The 15,762-nt window shown below is 53.5% G+C and overlaps 4 protein-coding genes across 4 annotated transcripts; 3 read left to right on the top strand and 1 right to left on the bottom strand.

Moving 5' to 3' along the window:
* Positions 1–575: 575 nt before the first annotated feature.
* On the top strand, positions 576–1,646 carry J4E93_008362 (uncharacterized protein; the record flags this gene model as incomplete). Its single annotated transcript, XM_049346262.1, has 1 exon — positions 576–1,646. One exon carries the CDS (start codon positions 576–578, stop codon positions 1,644–1,646), a length of 1,071 nt encoding a protein of 356 aa, XP_049196663.1.
* A 169-nt stretch (positions 1,647–1,815) lies between these two features.
* On the bottom strand, positions 1,816–9,783 carry J4E93_008361 (uncharacterized protein; the record flags this gene model as incomplete). The annotated part of the gene is made up of 3 exons (XM_049346261.1): positions 1,816–7,211; positions 7,284–8,741; positions 8,904–9,783. The coding sequence occupies 3 exons, from the start codon at positions 9,781–9,783 to the stop codon at positions 1,816–1,818; spliced, it is 7,734 nt and encodes a 2,577-aa protein (XP_049196662.1).
* Positions 9,784–10,309: 526 nt separating this feature from the next.
* On the top strand, positions 10,310–12,095 carry J4E93_008360 (uncharacterized protein; the record flags this gene model as incomplete). The annotated part of the gene is made up of 2 exons (XM_049346260.1): positions 10,310–10,367; positions 10,426–12,095. The coding sequence occupies 2 exons, from the start codon at positions 10,310–10,312 to the stop codon at positions 12,093–12,095; spliced, it is 1,728 nt and encodes a 575-aa protein (XP_049196661.1).
* A 1,910-nt stretch (positions 12,096–14,005) lies between these two features.
* J4E93_008359 (uncharacterized protein) lies at positions 14,006–15,718 on the top strand (the record flags this gene model as incomplete). The annotated part of the gene is made up of 2 exons (XM_049346259.1): positions 14,006–14,016; positions 14,086–15,718. The coding sequence occupies 2 exons, from the start codon at positions 14,006–14,008 to the stop codon at positions 15,716–15,718; spliced, it is 1,644 nt and encodes a 547-aa protein (XP_049196660.1).
* Positions 15,719–15,762: the final 44 nt, after the last annotated feature.

The raw sequence follows: 15,762 nt of genomic DNA, 5'->3' as shown, positions 1-15,762 counted from the left end.
TCTTCGTGCGGCATGCCTGGCGCTGCTCATTGACGCCATCGGTGCTCTCCCGTCTCCACGCCGATTGGCCCCCACAATCCGGGTTAGCCCCCCTTGGCGGCATCCATCACGTCCACGGTCGTCACGACTGATGACTCCTTTCCCTCTCTTCAACCACTAACGATGACCTTTCATTCCAGAGACAGCTCGCCAGAGCTTGCATTGACTTGCACCATGTCTTTCCAGAATGTCGTCGCGTTTTCTACTTATAGCCCCAACGGAGGGGTCCGATTTGTTTGAACCACGCGATACGTGTCGGTATAGAGGCGAGATAGCTACGCACCGATTAGATCGATAGATCGATATACGAGACTGAGGTCGAAGGACAGTGAAGAGAGAAGAGATTGATTTGAAATCCGCATCACTATCACGAAAGACAGTTCAGCACCCAACGCGGGCTGAAGACACGCGTAAACTTGAAAGATTACAGGTGAGTTCCATCATACATATCGTGCTGTATGTCTTCTTATATGAATTCATTGCTGACTGGAGATCCAGCCACCAAATCGCTCCCCTACCCTACAACTACCTTCAAGATGCTGTTCGAAGATCTCGCAACGGAGCTTGTTGTGCAGGTGTTCCTATCATGCCGTTCAGTCAACGACGTGACAGCTCTATCTACCACCTGTCGCCGTTTCCGCAACATCTATTCTTCCTCCCAGAAACTACCCATACTCGAAAAGGCCGCCGAAACGCAATTCGGTCCGCTACAAGACCTCACTCAACTCCTGACCCACAACAAAAGCCAGCCTGCACATATTGTCCGCTCCGTTCCTTTCTCTCTCGCGCTGCTCAAGCAGATCGTGCAGCATGGGCGCACAGCTGAGAAATGGTGCGATATATACCCGTTCAAAAAGTGGAAGCACAACTTCGAAAGCCGGCGTCTCTTGACAACGGACGAGCGTTATCTCGTGAGACGAGCAATCTATAGAATATGGCTCTACTCCCGCGCCTTCCACAACAGCGACCACCCACGCGAAGCCCGCGCCTCCCGCCTCGTCCTACTCAAGCGCGCAGCCCTCCTCCACAACTGGAGCACCTGGGAACTCGCCGAAATCGCGGACGTCCACAGCGTCATCCGCGAAGTCGTCCAAAGCAACGTCTGCCCCTCCAACGGCACCATCGCCCGAAAGTTCAAAAAGCGACATCCGGGCAACGAGCACTCCCTGCTCTTCAACATCCACCTCAACTACCCACCCACCGCGCCTCAAGCCTTCAACCCTTTCATGCCAAACCCCCTCTCGACCCACTTCAACAACACACCTACCTACACCTCGCGCTACGCCGCGTCCAAATACTCGCTCCATCCGTCCCACGAAGTCGGTGCTGAAGGCTGGGGTGACGATATCCCACATTACTACGTTATCGAGGACTACATGAAGCTTGATCCGGCTCAGATACTTTATTTGAAGGAACATGCGCCGTTGAAGGGCATGGTGGAGGGCTACGTGAGGAGCTTGTGTCCCGAGTATGATTGGTTTACGAATAATGGGGAGACGTGGGTTGCAACGTTGGAGTTTGTGCTTGGGGAGAGGGGGGAGGATGTGGGCGATTTTATGGGGGCTATTGCGGAGGGGGAGGCGGGTGTTGCTGTTTGTGAGGAGTGATGCTAAGCACGAGGGATCCGGTGTAGCCTGGGCGATTTGTCACATCAGTACTACATCTGCGAGGCTTCAATTCCACTGTGCACTGATGTGGAATAGAATGATGTCATTATCCACAGTGGCCTAATCGCGCCTTCTCAATACACCTCACTCCACTTAGTAAAGTCACTCCCTAATCCAGCATCGAATGCGCAACCACATCATCCACAAAATCTTCTTCCTGTCCATCGTAGTCCTCCAACTCGTCATCAATGTCATCCTTCTTTGCCTTGCTCGATGCGTTGTGCTTCCTCTCCCTTGCACTCTTCAATCGTCTCATCCTACTCGCTGTGCCTGGTTCCATGTCTTCTTCGATATCATCTGTCAGTGCTCTACCAGACTTGGTTCGTTCTCGTTCCTTCGCGCCTCTCCCATCTCTCCAGCTGCCAGCTTGTTTTGTGCTGGCATATTCTTGTGTTGAAAGCTCCTGTTTCGATGACGTGCTCTCGTGCTCTGGATTTTCGGTTGAAGCGAGGCCGGTATCGAGAGTCTCGTCGTCGGAGTCATGTGTGGAACCGAGAGATGGATGTAGGTCAGCTTGCAATCGAAGCGCGAGGACACCACGAGTGAATACATCCCGATCCACCGGTAACTGGTATTTCTTGTGGAACTTTTCGGCCATTTCTTCTGTCACGTTGCCTAGTGAGTTATGTTCTTTGGCTTCATCCGGGTCCCCAGTAGTCTGAGACTGGCGCTTGCCCGATTCGCGCTTCGACAAGGGTGTCGCTGTCCAAGTAGACTCATTTTCAGCCATCTCTACCAACCCATCAGATCTCAACTGTTCAAGCACTGGTTGAAGCTCAGCGACCGAGGTATCGAACGTGGTTGCGAGATCCGATATGTTTTCGCTAACTCCAGGCAGGCTTCTCAGGTAAGATAAAGTACGGTCGGCTAGGTTGTTTGGTGTATCCTCATCCTGGTTGGCATTTTTCTCTGACTGAGCTTTGGGATCATCGCGCTCTTCAGCAATAGCGTTGTCCTCATCTGATGTGGGCTGCTTCATGGACGTGAGAGACTCCGCAGCAAGTTGTTGAGAAGCGAGCGCGTTTCGAGCATCTGCTTCCTGTGCCAACTGCTCCAAATCTGGGTTGCCAATCTCCACAAGACGTAGGTAGTTCTTCTTGAGCATAGTAGGTGTCTTTGTACCCATGTGATTCGCCATTGCTGTCCAGTCCGTGCCAAAGCGTGCCACATTGATTTCGAAATCCTGTAATTCAGAGATATCCCAGTAGCTAGATGGGCTAGGTTTCGCACCCGTGGTCGATCCAGCGACTTGTTGGATGTCTTGTCCTGCTTTTGCTGCTTGCAACCGTAACTCGCGTACTCTTGTTCTACCCTTATCGGTCAAACTCCAGATCTGTTCGCCAGCCTCACTAGAGATGAATTCGTTGGCTTTCAGGTACCTAATCGCAGGCCATAATGCGTCAGTTGAAGCTTGGAACTCCTTGACCATGGAAAGGAGCAGTGGTCTGCCGCCTACGCGATTCATGTATATCAAGACTTGATCAGCCAGAGCATCTGTACCAGCAACGCTTGGTTCCTCTGGCTGGCCCTCTTGATATGATGTACGAAGCTTGGTGTTTGGTTGCGAGATAACCCATGTCTCGCCATCAACAGTGTTGTGAACTTTTCCTTCTGCTGCTAGCCTTCGCAAAGCATGAGCGATGGACGTAGGGTGAAAGTGTATGAGGGCAAAAGCGATCTCCCTGAAGTTCTGGCCTATGTACGAGCCAGGTCGGGTCTTAATATCATCATCATCAAGGTAGGCAAGGATCTGTGTGTCTAGAGTAAGCTCCCCTGACTCTGGCTCCAAATCTGCTGACGCACTGCCCGAATTGGGTGTAGGGTCTCCGTGCGCGACGTGCTGTGGATCTGTGTCTTCGCCGGTGCGGTGTTTTTCATCTACCTGTTCTTTGATGTCGCGCAGCCTTTGGTTCGATTCAGGATAAGACAACGCATCGAGAGCTTCTCCAATGTCCTCAGGTTGTGCAACTGGCACAATCGGCGGTGTCGGAAAGCGTATTCCCAAATCTCCGAATCCTGTACTTCCCCAATCACCAGACCGGCTATTACGATCTGTACTTCCCCAACCGCCAAAGATGCCATTACGATCGATGGCCTGTTGAAGCATATCAAATACTGCATCCGCATCAGACTTTTCGTCGCTGTGAAAGTACCACGGGCCCCTCCCTTCGTATCCTTCTTCTTCGTTACTTCCATAATTCCACACGCGCAAAAATGATGTGTTCGAGAAGTTGAACCTGCCGTTATCAGTGCCACGTGCCAAGTCCGAAGAAGTATGTTTGAGGTCTATCGTGGCAAATGGTCGGTCTAAACGACCACTCTTTTCAAATTCCACGATGAGTTTGCTCTTGTAGACATATAGGATGCAGTCCGTCCAGTTTGGGGTGTTGGGTGGTTCGAGAACCTTGACTCGAATGACAGCACGTGGCCCCGCATCTGGTTCAACAACATTCGCATCCTCGGCTTTCGAAGAGTATGTGGCCTTGTCCTCCGTCTGTGTTCGGTCGTCCAGCTTCGCAGAATCGGGCTTGTTGTCAGCAGATGGATCTTCAAGGTCCTCCCGTCCGCTTTCCAAGGCAATCGTCGCTTCCGGGCCCGTTGTCTCCTCAACCTCCGCTGTTATCTTCTTCTCCCGATCTTGGCGACCACGATTGATAGCTCGTTTGAAAAGCTCGAGAAGCGCGATTGAATCAGCAACTTCAGAGCTACGAAAATGCCATGTTTCTCCCTGGTCTGGTTCTTGCGGTAGTGTCCATAAAGACACTATCGTGCCTTTGCCGCCGTCCACATTTGCGACAGTATCGGTAAAATCTATGCACGCAAATGCAGGAAACTCTCCGTATAAATCAGGATGATCGTACCCAGAGTACATCTCAATCTTAGTCCTGGAAATTCGAACCCATGAGTAGAACCAGTCTCCAGTATCGGTGTGTGGGGACAAGACTTCCACGCGGACCACCGCAGGTTGCTCTGTAGCCTGCGCAATATTGTTTGGGTCGTTTGGTACCGAAGGATGCTCTGAGACAGGCCTATCAGGGTCTGCCGCGTCAGGGTTTTCGACGTGAGCAGATGCATCCTCAATGACATAACGTCCGCCTTTTGCAACGGTGGAGAGTAACAGCATCGAGCTGGGCAATCGCTCCACTGGTATCTCCAGCTGTTCACCTGGACCCGGCTCGTCTGCTTTGCTGTACACAAGTGCATCTTCAGACATCTCCGTTCGCTGTAGTACCGCTTCGGCGAAATGGAAGCCGGGCTCACAGAGTTTGTGGGTTCTCTCATAGAGACCGTTTTCGCACACTTTGCAAGTTCCGACATGTAGTTCAAAGTCCATCAAAGTCTTGGCTTCGTCGTCATTCCAAGCCCGTGACCTTACTGGTTGCTTGCCAAATAGAACACTACGGGTAGTCTCTTCTCCAGGGATGGACGTGGAAGGCTGATCCGTGGGAACCGGTAATGACGAAGAAGAGCTTTCCTCGACCTGCGCAGGCTGTTTCGCCAAGATAGTAGGCGATGAATTACCTTTCGTTGGCGGAAAGTAGACCGGCAAAAGGCTCTTGTAGACGAACTCGTCATTCGAGGAGAACACAACGAATATGATCTTATCAAGCCCATTACCCGGCTCAGCAGATTCCAGAAAGCGTTTCACTTCCTCCATGGCCAATGATGCGCAGTCGCGCCGCGGGTAGTTCCGCATACCAGTTCCGATACTCGGTATGGCAATGGAAGTTGCCCTCATGAGTACGGCATCGTGCAAGATTGCCCGGTAGATATTCCTCAAGACGTTCTTGGTATCGCTCCTAAACACTCCAGGCGGAACGACATGGAGGATGTGTTTGGCTGGGAGAAGGTATCCGGCAGTCGCTTTGATGTCGCCTTCTTCACATTTGCCGAAAGCCGAAACTTCCGAGCGCAGTTCATCGCCTCCTTTCTTGAAGATGCTGCGATCTAGAGTGCCCATGCCGGAGAAGCTTGGATCGGTTGAGTTTACCACGATGTCGACTTCCAGCCTCGTGATATCCTCTCTCAGTAGGCACACAGTGTGGTTGAATAGAGTGGATGGTTTCGCCATGGTAGGCTTCGCTTCCAGTTGGCCCAGTATGTAGAGCCTCGCGACGGGGGGTATTTGATGGATTTGGATGAGTCCGCGAGTTTTGGGGGTAGGCCGTTCAGCCTCACGCACGTACAGTACCTCATCCAGATGATCGCGGATACCTTTGGCATCTTGGCCCTTTTGTTTGACACCGTAGGTCTCCAAGATCTGACGCGCTCTTCCCATCGCATCTGGTTCTGCTTTGCCAAGTATCAGGACCTCTTCTAAGCTGTTGGCGAAGATCCAGCTGTAGTCAAAGACACTTGTAAGCTCGAATCCATGCTTGGCTCGTATATCGGTGTTGGCTTCGGTCCAGATAGACTGCGTATTCCCAGCAGGGCCCTGTTTACGTGCTCGCTCGGCCATATCCATAATGTCAGCACATGCCGTAAAAATGACGGAGCATAGTAAATTGAGGTCGCCCAGACTCCGCTTGAGCTCCTTCGAACCTAAGAGATGTTTGCGGATCGAACTCAGCGTAGAGTCAATCCTACGCATGTCGTGAGCACAGACCGTACTTTGCGTGCCAAAGTCGTAGGTAACAGTGATTGCAGTCAACGCATTTTGAAGTTGCGTACGTGCCTCTAGTACCTGAGCTGCCAGCGCAGCACGGTTCGCAGACCAGTCTGAAGTTCTGGCTCTGTCCAGGTCTCCATGTGTGGGTGGGAAGAATACCGGTAGAAAATCGGTATATGCCTTCTCATCGACTGCTGCCCGTACACAGAAGATGATGCGCTCAGGCCGATGTGTAGGATGTGAATCCAGGTATTCCCTGATCTCTTGCAGCGCTATACGTGCAGCGACACGTGCAGGGAACATGCAACCCCCGGTACCCAGGCAAGGAAAGGCGATTGTTTTGAACTCGTAGTTAGCCGCCATTCTCATGGCACTCCGATAGCACTCGGAAAGAACGTTGAATTGGCCAATCCCTTTACGGCCTGTATATCCTGGTGCAGCTGCATGAATCACCCATGAGCTTGGAAGATTGTGGCCGTGTGTGAGCTCGACCTGGCCCACTTTGACCTTGGCTTTTGATCTCGCCTCTTCTCTGAGACCTGATCCGCCGGCTTTATAGATAGCGTGATGCAGAGAGTCTGGGTCAGGATTGGCCTGGAAGTTACCTGAAGCATTGCTGACAATGGCATCCACCCTCAATCTCGTCAGGTCGTAATGACAGAACGAGATCATCTGATTGTAAGTATCGTTTGGCGCAAAGCTTTGATCGCGCTGCAACAGCCGCCTGGACTGATAAAGCGAGCGTAACGTAGGGATCTCGGCAGTCGTGATGATTGGTTGTTTGCTTGATTCTTCGTCTTCTTCGTCATACTTGTCAGACCCGGATGGAAGAATCTCGGCTTCTTCAGTGGTCTGTGTATCCACCGTTGGCTGGCGGACGAAGGAGCCGTCCTTCTCTATAGCAAAATTTCGTCAGTATGCCGTTTATATAGCAAGCTTTCGTGAATCTCATCTAGAAATCGACTTACTGCTCGTGCCAGCGATTCTGGTGAATGTCCACTTGCTTTTGTTCTTTTTACTCTTGAACACAACGTTGGGGAATCGTTGAGCGTCAAACAGCGCAGTTGCTTGTTCGCCCACCAGATCATCGACAAACGTGATAAGGCCAGTCCATGAGCCGTAGCCGCGATAGAATCGAACCGATAGAACTCCTGGTAACGATGAGACGTGTTGCCTAAACGCCTCCCGTTCTTCCAGATGTTTCTGGTGCTCGGGCAATATGTTTTCATCAGGCTGTTCATTGTCGGGTTGCTCGTCTTCCGAGTCGTCCAGGTCGTCCACTTGATTTGAGAACATTGCCAATCGATTTTGACTTTCGTCTGGAAGTTGCTGTAGCATCTCTGCCGACAGCAGACCTCGGTCTGTCCCGGCTAGTTCAAGTGAATGCTTTCTCAGTGCCCCATACAGTCGATCTAGTTGAAACTGGAGTTCGAGCGGGCGGCAGTCCCTGCCAAAGGCTTCCCGAAAGCGATCTGCGATATCATGTGCTGGCATGTGCTCTTTGTACTCAAGCTGTACTAGTAGGCGGTCTTCCTCACTAATCCCAGACTTAAGATACAGCTCGACATTCCGCTCTCTTAACTGCTTGGCACGCATCCGGAGTGCCGGAATTCGGTCGTGGTGGCTTTTGCCAAAGACTTCTGGAAAGCGCGCTGTGATATCCGCCCCCTGCCCACCCTCCGTTCCCATGAGATGTAGTAGTAGCCGGTCTTCCTCACTGAATTCAAACTCAGAAGACTGCTCAGAATCCGATCCTCGATTGAGTGCGACCATCTCATTGCTTGAACCGTTACTTATCGACTCGGGTAAGGATTGAGAATTCGAGCTCCCACGACTTGCAACGCTACTAGCACCGTCTTCGTCGTCTTCCCTGCCATGCGGCAAGGCAAAAGTAGCCAGACGTTCCAGATGATTTGCAATGTGGCTCTGCAAGTCGCCCAAACCTTCAGTAACCGTAGGCACAAAACATATCGGGCACTTTTCCCGCGAATCCGCGGCTATGGTCTCTCCGATCTTAGCCATGATAGCTATTTGATCGTCGGGGAAGCTACCGATATGTTCTTGTCGAAGGTGGTTCTCAAGACCAGCTTGGGTGTTGTACAAGGCGTTCACATGTTCAGGGCAGCGCCAAAGCTTGCGATGAGTCGCTTCGTGTTCCGCCCACTCTCGACGACTACGGAAGAGCAGTTCGGAACTCTCGCAGTCCCGGTGTGTACAAATGTACGGCTGGAGGTCTTGTAGCAGATGTGTCTTCCATGCTCGGCCTTTGCCATATCGTGCAGGGCAGACGATCCAACAGTATGGGCACTCGAAGTCTTTGTCGCAAGTAGCAGCCTTTGGAGGCGGTGGTAGATCGATTCCTTTTCCATCTAAATCTTTCACGGTGACTGCGTAGCTGGTCACGGATTTGGTGTCCACAATATCATCTAGAGATTGATGATGATGTGTCGCCTCCGTACCAGATAGCAAGGTTTTCCCAGTCTTTTGACTCGGCGTCGGCTTTGGGGTATTGATCGTTGGCATCGGCTAAGACTGAAATTAGACCACGTTCAAAATAGTGCGTTAGGAGACAGCTGATGGGATAGTACGTACTGGGTGAGCTTCAAGAGTGTCGTGACGCATCGGGGCTGGCGCTTCATTCGCTGTAGGTTTGCCAGCATCTGCTATGTCTTCGGAATCTGCGGAAGCGCCCAACTTATCACGATCTATCATAGTCAGCCTGTGCAAGATGTCGCAATATTGCTTGTCGAACTTACGACGCTTCCAATACTTGAAATGCCGCCTTCGCAATGTAATAGAAGAGCTCAACCGCTCAGTCAAGAAGTCCTGGTCTTCATCATTCTGTGCAGGATGCGTCTTCCGTAGCTGCGAGAGTAGCTCTCGAACATGCTTTCGATCCAGTTCAGCGTACACACCGAGGATATCCACACCAGTTTCTGGATCCACTGGCGTGTAGGCAGAGGCTTTGAGCGATCTTGAGCGTACTGTCGGTGTCCTAATGCGGACGCTGAGCTTGTAGAGGTTGTCGATGATATCCACGATTTCTTCATATCTCATCCGCAACTCGCTTCTAGGCTCGTCGCTGTCAGAGTCTTGTTCCTCTTCCTCGTTGGACGAGCCACGGTCGCTATCATCGTCAGAGCCCTCCGATGGCGTTTGCTGTTCATAAGGCAGGCGCGCCTCGGAAACGATAGCATGTGTTTCATTCAGATTCTGCTCAAGCTCATTCAGTAGCCTGAGAGCGCTGCTGAATAAGACGGGGGATCCGCGTAGCCTGTAGTCGAGCGAGCTGTGGCCTTTCTGCAACGCTCCCAGATTGCCAGCCCACACTCTGAATCTTCCGACCTCATCGTCGAGTGTTTCGCTTTCAATCCATTGTGACCACTTCCCGTTGCTTGCGTCAAGAGCTTCGGTCAGTATCTGGAAAGCGCGTACATTGGAAGCTGTCGCAAGCCTGAGAGTCGACATTATGGGCGCTCGGCATGTCGGAGCTGGCGCAAGCGAGGGGAGCCTTGAAGTGCGGCGGCGATCGCACGACCCCAACGCTGGAGTGGTTGTTGATGCGCTGAGCTACTGGTAGCCCAGACCAACTGAGTCGTTGATGCCGACGAAAGGACGGCAGGCAGATGCTCTTGTTACTACAACCTCGACTGCAATGGGATGGTTGATGGTAGGCGGTTAGTCAGCACTCGTGTTGTCAGCGTGCAGCCTGAAGGCTGCGATGCTAGGATCTTTCAGGATAGTGGGGGCGCAATTCAGGCGCCTCGCGAGCAGTGTTACCTTCTGCTGTCGTAAACTCTTGCTGCTCGCGAAATGAGACACTTATGTCTCCTCTGCCTTATCGCTCGCAACGCAGTCATTATGTCTTAGCTGGGAGTTGTGTTCTTCGCGTGATTGCCTGACAGCCCTGAACCCCGCTCGGCCCTCGCTCCTTCCCTCGCCAACCAATGACGCGCGACATCGCCATTGATTCGAAGAACAGGCAATCGCGACAATGAGCGGCATTGAGGTCGCTGGCCTCGTACTTGGCGCTTTGCCGTTAATTATACAGGGTGAATTTCGTCCTTGAAGCGAGTAATGCGTAGCAACAACGGGCTGACCGCGTGCTAGCGATAACGTCCTACAAAGAAGGACTCGATCCTGTCAAGGGCTTCTGGAAATGGGATAAAGAACTGCCCAAACTCATCAGAAAGCTTGGAGCTCAGCATGACCAATTCAATCAAACCATCCAGATTCTCTTCGGATCCATCACGACAGATGCCGAATGGCTGAAGATGACAGCTGATCCCAGGGCTTCGCTGGAGCTATGGAAGAGCAAGGAAACGGCGCTTCAGGAGAAGCTTCAAAACACGTACAAGTCCTACCAGAACACCATGGCGGAGATCGAGAGAATTATGACTAAGATTGCAAACAAACTGGATCTAGACAAAGCGGCTGAGCTTACCCGGAACGATCTGGAGGCCATTCTTGCCGCACATCCTAAGAAGGCTGATGACACATTCGAATTCGGCAAGCGCGTAAAGTTCGCCATGAACAAAAAGAGCGTCAAAGGGCTTCTCGATGAACTTGACGAATGCAATCGACAGCTGGAAAGATTCACGGAAAAGAGCGAAAAGATTGAGACGTTTCACAAGGCTACGAAGCCGTCATACGCTACGCGCTTACAAAAGCTACAACGATATGCCAAGATTTTACACGAGTCGCTCAACTTGTGCTGGTCTTGCGCCTGCAAGTCTTCTCATACGGCGAGCCTGCAGCTTGAGCCCCGCGAGAGCGTATTCGCGTCAAAACATCACAAAATGTACAATTCGGCGAAAACAAGTTTCAACGTTTCTTTTTCGACCATCTCGTCGGATAGCCATGGAGCGCCCTGGTTGTTTCAGGCTGCTGAATTCCATGTAGACGACGAAGAAGAGGAAGGCTGTCTCACACCGATGCCTTCTCCTAAACCCAGGGTAACAAAGAGCGTCAGCTTCGGATCGCTTCCTCCATACGCAGTCTTAGATCCCGGAACAAGTTCCTTACCTTCTTATGAAGAAGTCAGCGACTTGTGTGCATCGATCCAGCAACTACACAAGACGTCTTCCACTATCGGGTTCTCATTGAACAGCAAGAGCAAATTACGAGGCGCCTACTCGGTTGACAGCGCAGACGCATACATTCCCAGTACAGAACTGATATCGCTCGAGACCCTACTGGAGCGCCCGCCAGTAGTTAACGGAAGGAAGTCTAAGCTGAGCAAGAAGCAGAGGCATAGCTTAGCCTTGACTTTGGCGTCTAGCATACTTTACCTGAACTCAACACCATGGCTTACCAGCAAATGGACAGCGAAAGACATCTTCTTCCACCAAACATCAGATCCCACTCGCCCAATTGATGTCACCCGTCCATATCTCGCCCCAAGCCTGTTCGATATTCCAAAGGATGGAGAGAAGAAACCGAAGCCAATGACTTTCGAGAACAACATACTACTTGCTCTCGCTGTAGCATTGCTCGAGCTTTATTTCGGCACCACTGCTGAGAAATACCAGGAATCTGAGATCAATGACGGTGTCGCCAACGCACCAGTGCCAGAGGAGTGGAAACTGCTTACATTGGTGCACACTTGGTCGCGCAAAGAGGCTGAGGAAATGTCTGCTGCATTCCAGAGTGCTATCGCTTATTGCAGCAATCCCATGGCTAGCTTACAGAATGCCGACTGTCTCCAAGCTGCAGTTGAGAATATTGTGCTACCGCTGCAGGAGGAGCTCAATCAGTTTTTGGGCAAGACATTGGGTTAGCGCAGCGCTCTAGCTATACGAGCAGAGTGGTTTCCACACAGCATCAACATCAAGGATCTTATCCATGATGCTGGCACTCACCCAAATACCAGCATAAAGCATTTTAAGAAGTGAGCAAAGCGTGAGGAAAAGGCGCCAGAAACAGATGGAGCCGCGCCTCCCAACTACATGCCGGGTCGGGACGAAGGCCGCTTACCCAACGCGCATCAGCTCGTATCCGACCCACGCGGCGGGCAATACGACTCTGGGGTAGATCAGGCCAACTAGTGCGGCAAATCCCCGAAGCCAAACTGAACGTCGCAGGTCGAGCGGCGAGGTCAGAGGTTGCGATGGAGGAAGAAAAATTTATCCACAATAGCCACATCGGTTACCATGCGATGTGGCGAGAGAGGGCGGGGCCTAAAAATAGGAGTATGAGCAAACAGCCTCACAAGACCCCCGCACCCCGCTGCTGCTCGCGGCGAATTTCGCACAAACGCATGTTCCCGGTTGCGCGGCAAGAATGTGATTCGAAGGGGTGTCATACGAAGCTTTACTAGTGGAGGAGGAGGTACTTGGCGGGGTACAAAGTTCAAGGACGGGCTCTGGTAGTACATGACGGATGCTAAGGCTGCGACGCAATTAGGGCTACATATCACAACGTAGCGGAATTCGCCGGCATGTTAATCTGAAACACTATCCAAGGCTACACTTGATCACTCGCATTCGCTCGACACAGTGCATGGCCGTCAATCTTACATGTGCAATACGTGCTTGCCGACTATCGGTCTACGTCATGAACTCTGCTGACCGCATCATGGACCGACATTAGCTGGACCCTTTGGGAGATTATGGCGGAAATTGGAGATCTTAGCGGGGGAAGCGCATTATCTGCGTCGAAGGATGCGGTAGCTGGCGAGTGAAGACGGAATAGCAAGGCGCGCATCAAGCCACGCCGGTCAGCCTTATCTACAGCTTTGGAACTTGCTAGAAATTGCTTGTTGTACGTGGCCGAAGCGTTTGACCGAGCTGGCGCGTTTGAGCATAGTGTCTGAGCATAGTGTCGGAGGTGGGATTGTTTTTCCCAAGACACGGCGAGAGCATAAAAGTGGCTCTGTTTCGTTTTACACCGCCTGGACGACGCTTGAGATGCAGCTGCACCTCCTAACGGGGAAGGGAGCGATAGCAAGCTAAGCAAGCGAAGCCACCCGGCAAAGCCTCTAGTTGGCGCGCACGACGCCGCCCAAGTCTGAAACAGGCCCACGGTTGGACGAACGGCGCCGACGTGAGGCGGCGAAAATGGGCCGCATGGGGGTTAGGGGAGAGTGAATTGGCCACAGCAAAGGGAAAGGTATGCTGTTGGTTGTGTAAAAGGAAGTCGTGGTGATACTGGGTGGCAACGGCGATACCTAGGGGTGTTAAGGTGCTATTAATAACTTAATGACCGCAAAGTCGGGGGTAATTCAAGTTGGCTACGGAGAGGGGAGTGAGGAGAGGAGGGAGCGGCAGCGTTGAGTGGTTGCAGGGCTTTGTTATGCAGGCGACGAACCATAACAACAACACAACCATTACCCTCACAACCAGCACCACGACCACTCCTCTAATTGTAGCTATTCACCCTACTGTTTGGCGTGTCCGACTACCTGTCCTGAAGCAGTGGGCCAGCAGTGCATTCAACGCTCGTCAATCTGTCCAGGGCCATCCCGGTCGAGCTTTGTCTTGGCGTGTCGGCACCCCTTAACGTCACCTGCAATCCGTTTTCTCGATTCCAATTCAAGCTCCTGCCACGCCGACGCAGCTACTTCACTCGACACCGCGCTCTCTAGCCGCCGACACTCGCTGAGACCCGGAACACTTTCCAGCCCGACAGCGCAGAGCGCACCCTCACGCTCTTTTCGCTGTTCCGCGCTCCCTCGCTCACCACCACCGCCATGGCACAACAGTACGGGCCCCCGGACTTACTGGCGCCGCTCCCCCGCGCAGCACCTGGATATGGCTAACAGCAGCGCAGAATTACCGCGTCCTTGAAGGACTTCTGGCACACGATGACGTCGTACGACCGCCACGCCTCGCACGACTCGCCCTACCGCACCGGCCGGCACATCCCCATCCCCCAGAGCCGCCACGCCGCCCTCACGTCCATCACGGCCAGCGGCGCCGAGTCCCGCACCGACCTGCACTCGCCCTACCAGCACGACGAGCTCGCGACGAGCAATGGCTTCATCGGCTCCCCCAAGGGTCCCATGTCCCCCAGCTCCCCCTACTCGCCCGGCATGCGCGGCTCCCTCAGCCGCCAGGCCACCATGGACTCGGACACGTTCCCCCAGGGCGCCAACGGCCAGATCCCCATGCAGGACTTCAACGAGGGCCTGCCCCCGCCGCCGCCTGTCAGCCACTCGTGGCGGCGCATCGACCGCTGGGTCGAGGACCACTACCAAGAGCTCTTCGACAACATGTGCGAGGGCTGCACATCCAACGACGTCAACGAGCTGGAGCACGAGCTCGACGCGACCCTGCCCATGGACATTCGCGAGTCGCTGCAGGTCCACGACGGCCAGGAGCGTGGCGGACTCCCGACCGGTGTCCTCTTCGGTCTCATGCTGCTCGACTGCGAGGAGATTGTCATGGAGTGGAAGAACTGGCGGAAGGTCGCCGAGGAGTATCTCACCACAAAGGTCGACTACCGCACACCGCAGATCCCAGTAAAGGCCTTTGCTGGCTCCTCCACCGCTCCCCCCGTTGCCACAGTCCAGAGCACAGGCAACCCGCTCTGGCGACAGGACCTCCTCGCGCGCCAGGACTCACAGCCCCAAGGCGCAGTACAAAAGGCATATGCCCATCCCGCGTGGATCCCTCTCGCTCGCGACTGGGGAGGCAACTACCTTGCTGTTGATCTTGCCCCTGGTCCCAATGGCCAATGGGGCCAGATCATCATTTTCGGCCGCGACTACGACACCAAATACGTTGTCGCGCGCTCATGGGGCGCTCTGTTGGCCATGGTCGCAGATGACTTTGCCTCGAAAGACGTATCCATGGATGAGGAGACGGGCGAGCTGAAGCTGCTAGCTTTCAAGCGCCAGAACGTAGAGCCGCCCTACCTAGAAGTCCTCCGCTGGCGGTGTGACCAGAAGCACGGCCGCCGGCCACCCAAGAGACGCCCGAACAGTGGTCTGCGCGTCAACCCCAATGCGCCGGGTATGGTCGTCCCCAGTAGCACTGCGAGCAGCCCCTACCACAGCCCTGTAATGGGCCCCGAAGACCGCGGCCGAAGCCCCCACCGCCTATCCAAACCGCCCAAGGGCGTCAGCCCACGAGGCAAGCTCTCCAGCCCGCTAGCCCGGGTCGCAGAAGAGAACCCAGCACCCATCCGCGTGCACACCAACCTCGACTCCAAGACCGCGACTCCCCAAGAGAACCTCATCTCCATGGACACCCCGCGACCAAGCGACGAGTTCCCTGCCGCCCGCCTGCCCACACCGCGTGATAGCCTCAGCAGCGACAAGGAGAACAAGGAGGTCAAGGACGATAAAGAGAGCAAGGACACGAAACCAGCTGCCCCCGCCGCAGCCGCTCCCGCGCGCTCATCGCTGAAGAGCCCTGTCACTGCCACTGAGGCGGAAGACCTCAAGACCGTCGAGATATAGGAATCGAGGCGTAATCATTTGCCCTTCTACCACCACCACCATCA

This window comes from Alternaria ventricosa (assembly GCF_023758065.1).
Source record: "Alternaria ventricosa strain BMP 2768 chromosome Unknown scaffold_16, whole genome shotgun sequence".
Classification (NCBI taxonomy): domain Eukaryota; kingdom Fungi; phylum Ascomycota; class Dothideomycetes; order Pleosporales; family Pleosporaceae; genus Alternaria; species Alternaria ventricosa.
The sequence above is the reverse complement of the archived record's forward strand: the minus strand, read 5'-3'. Positions and strand labels throughout refer to the sequence as shown.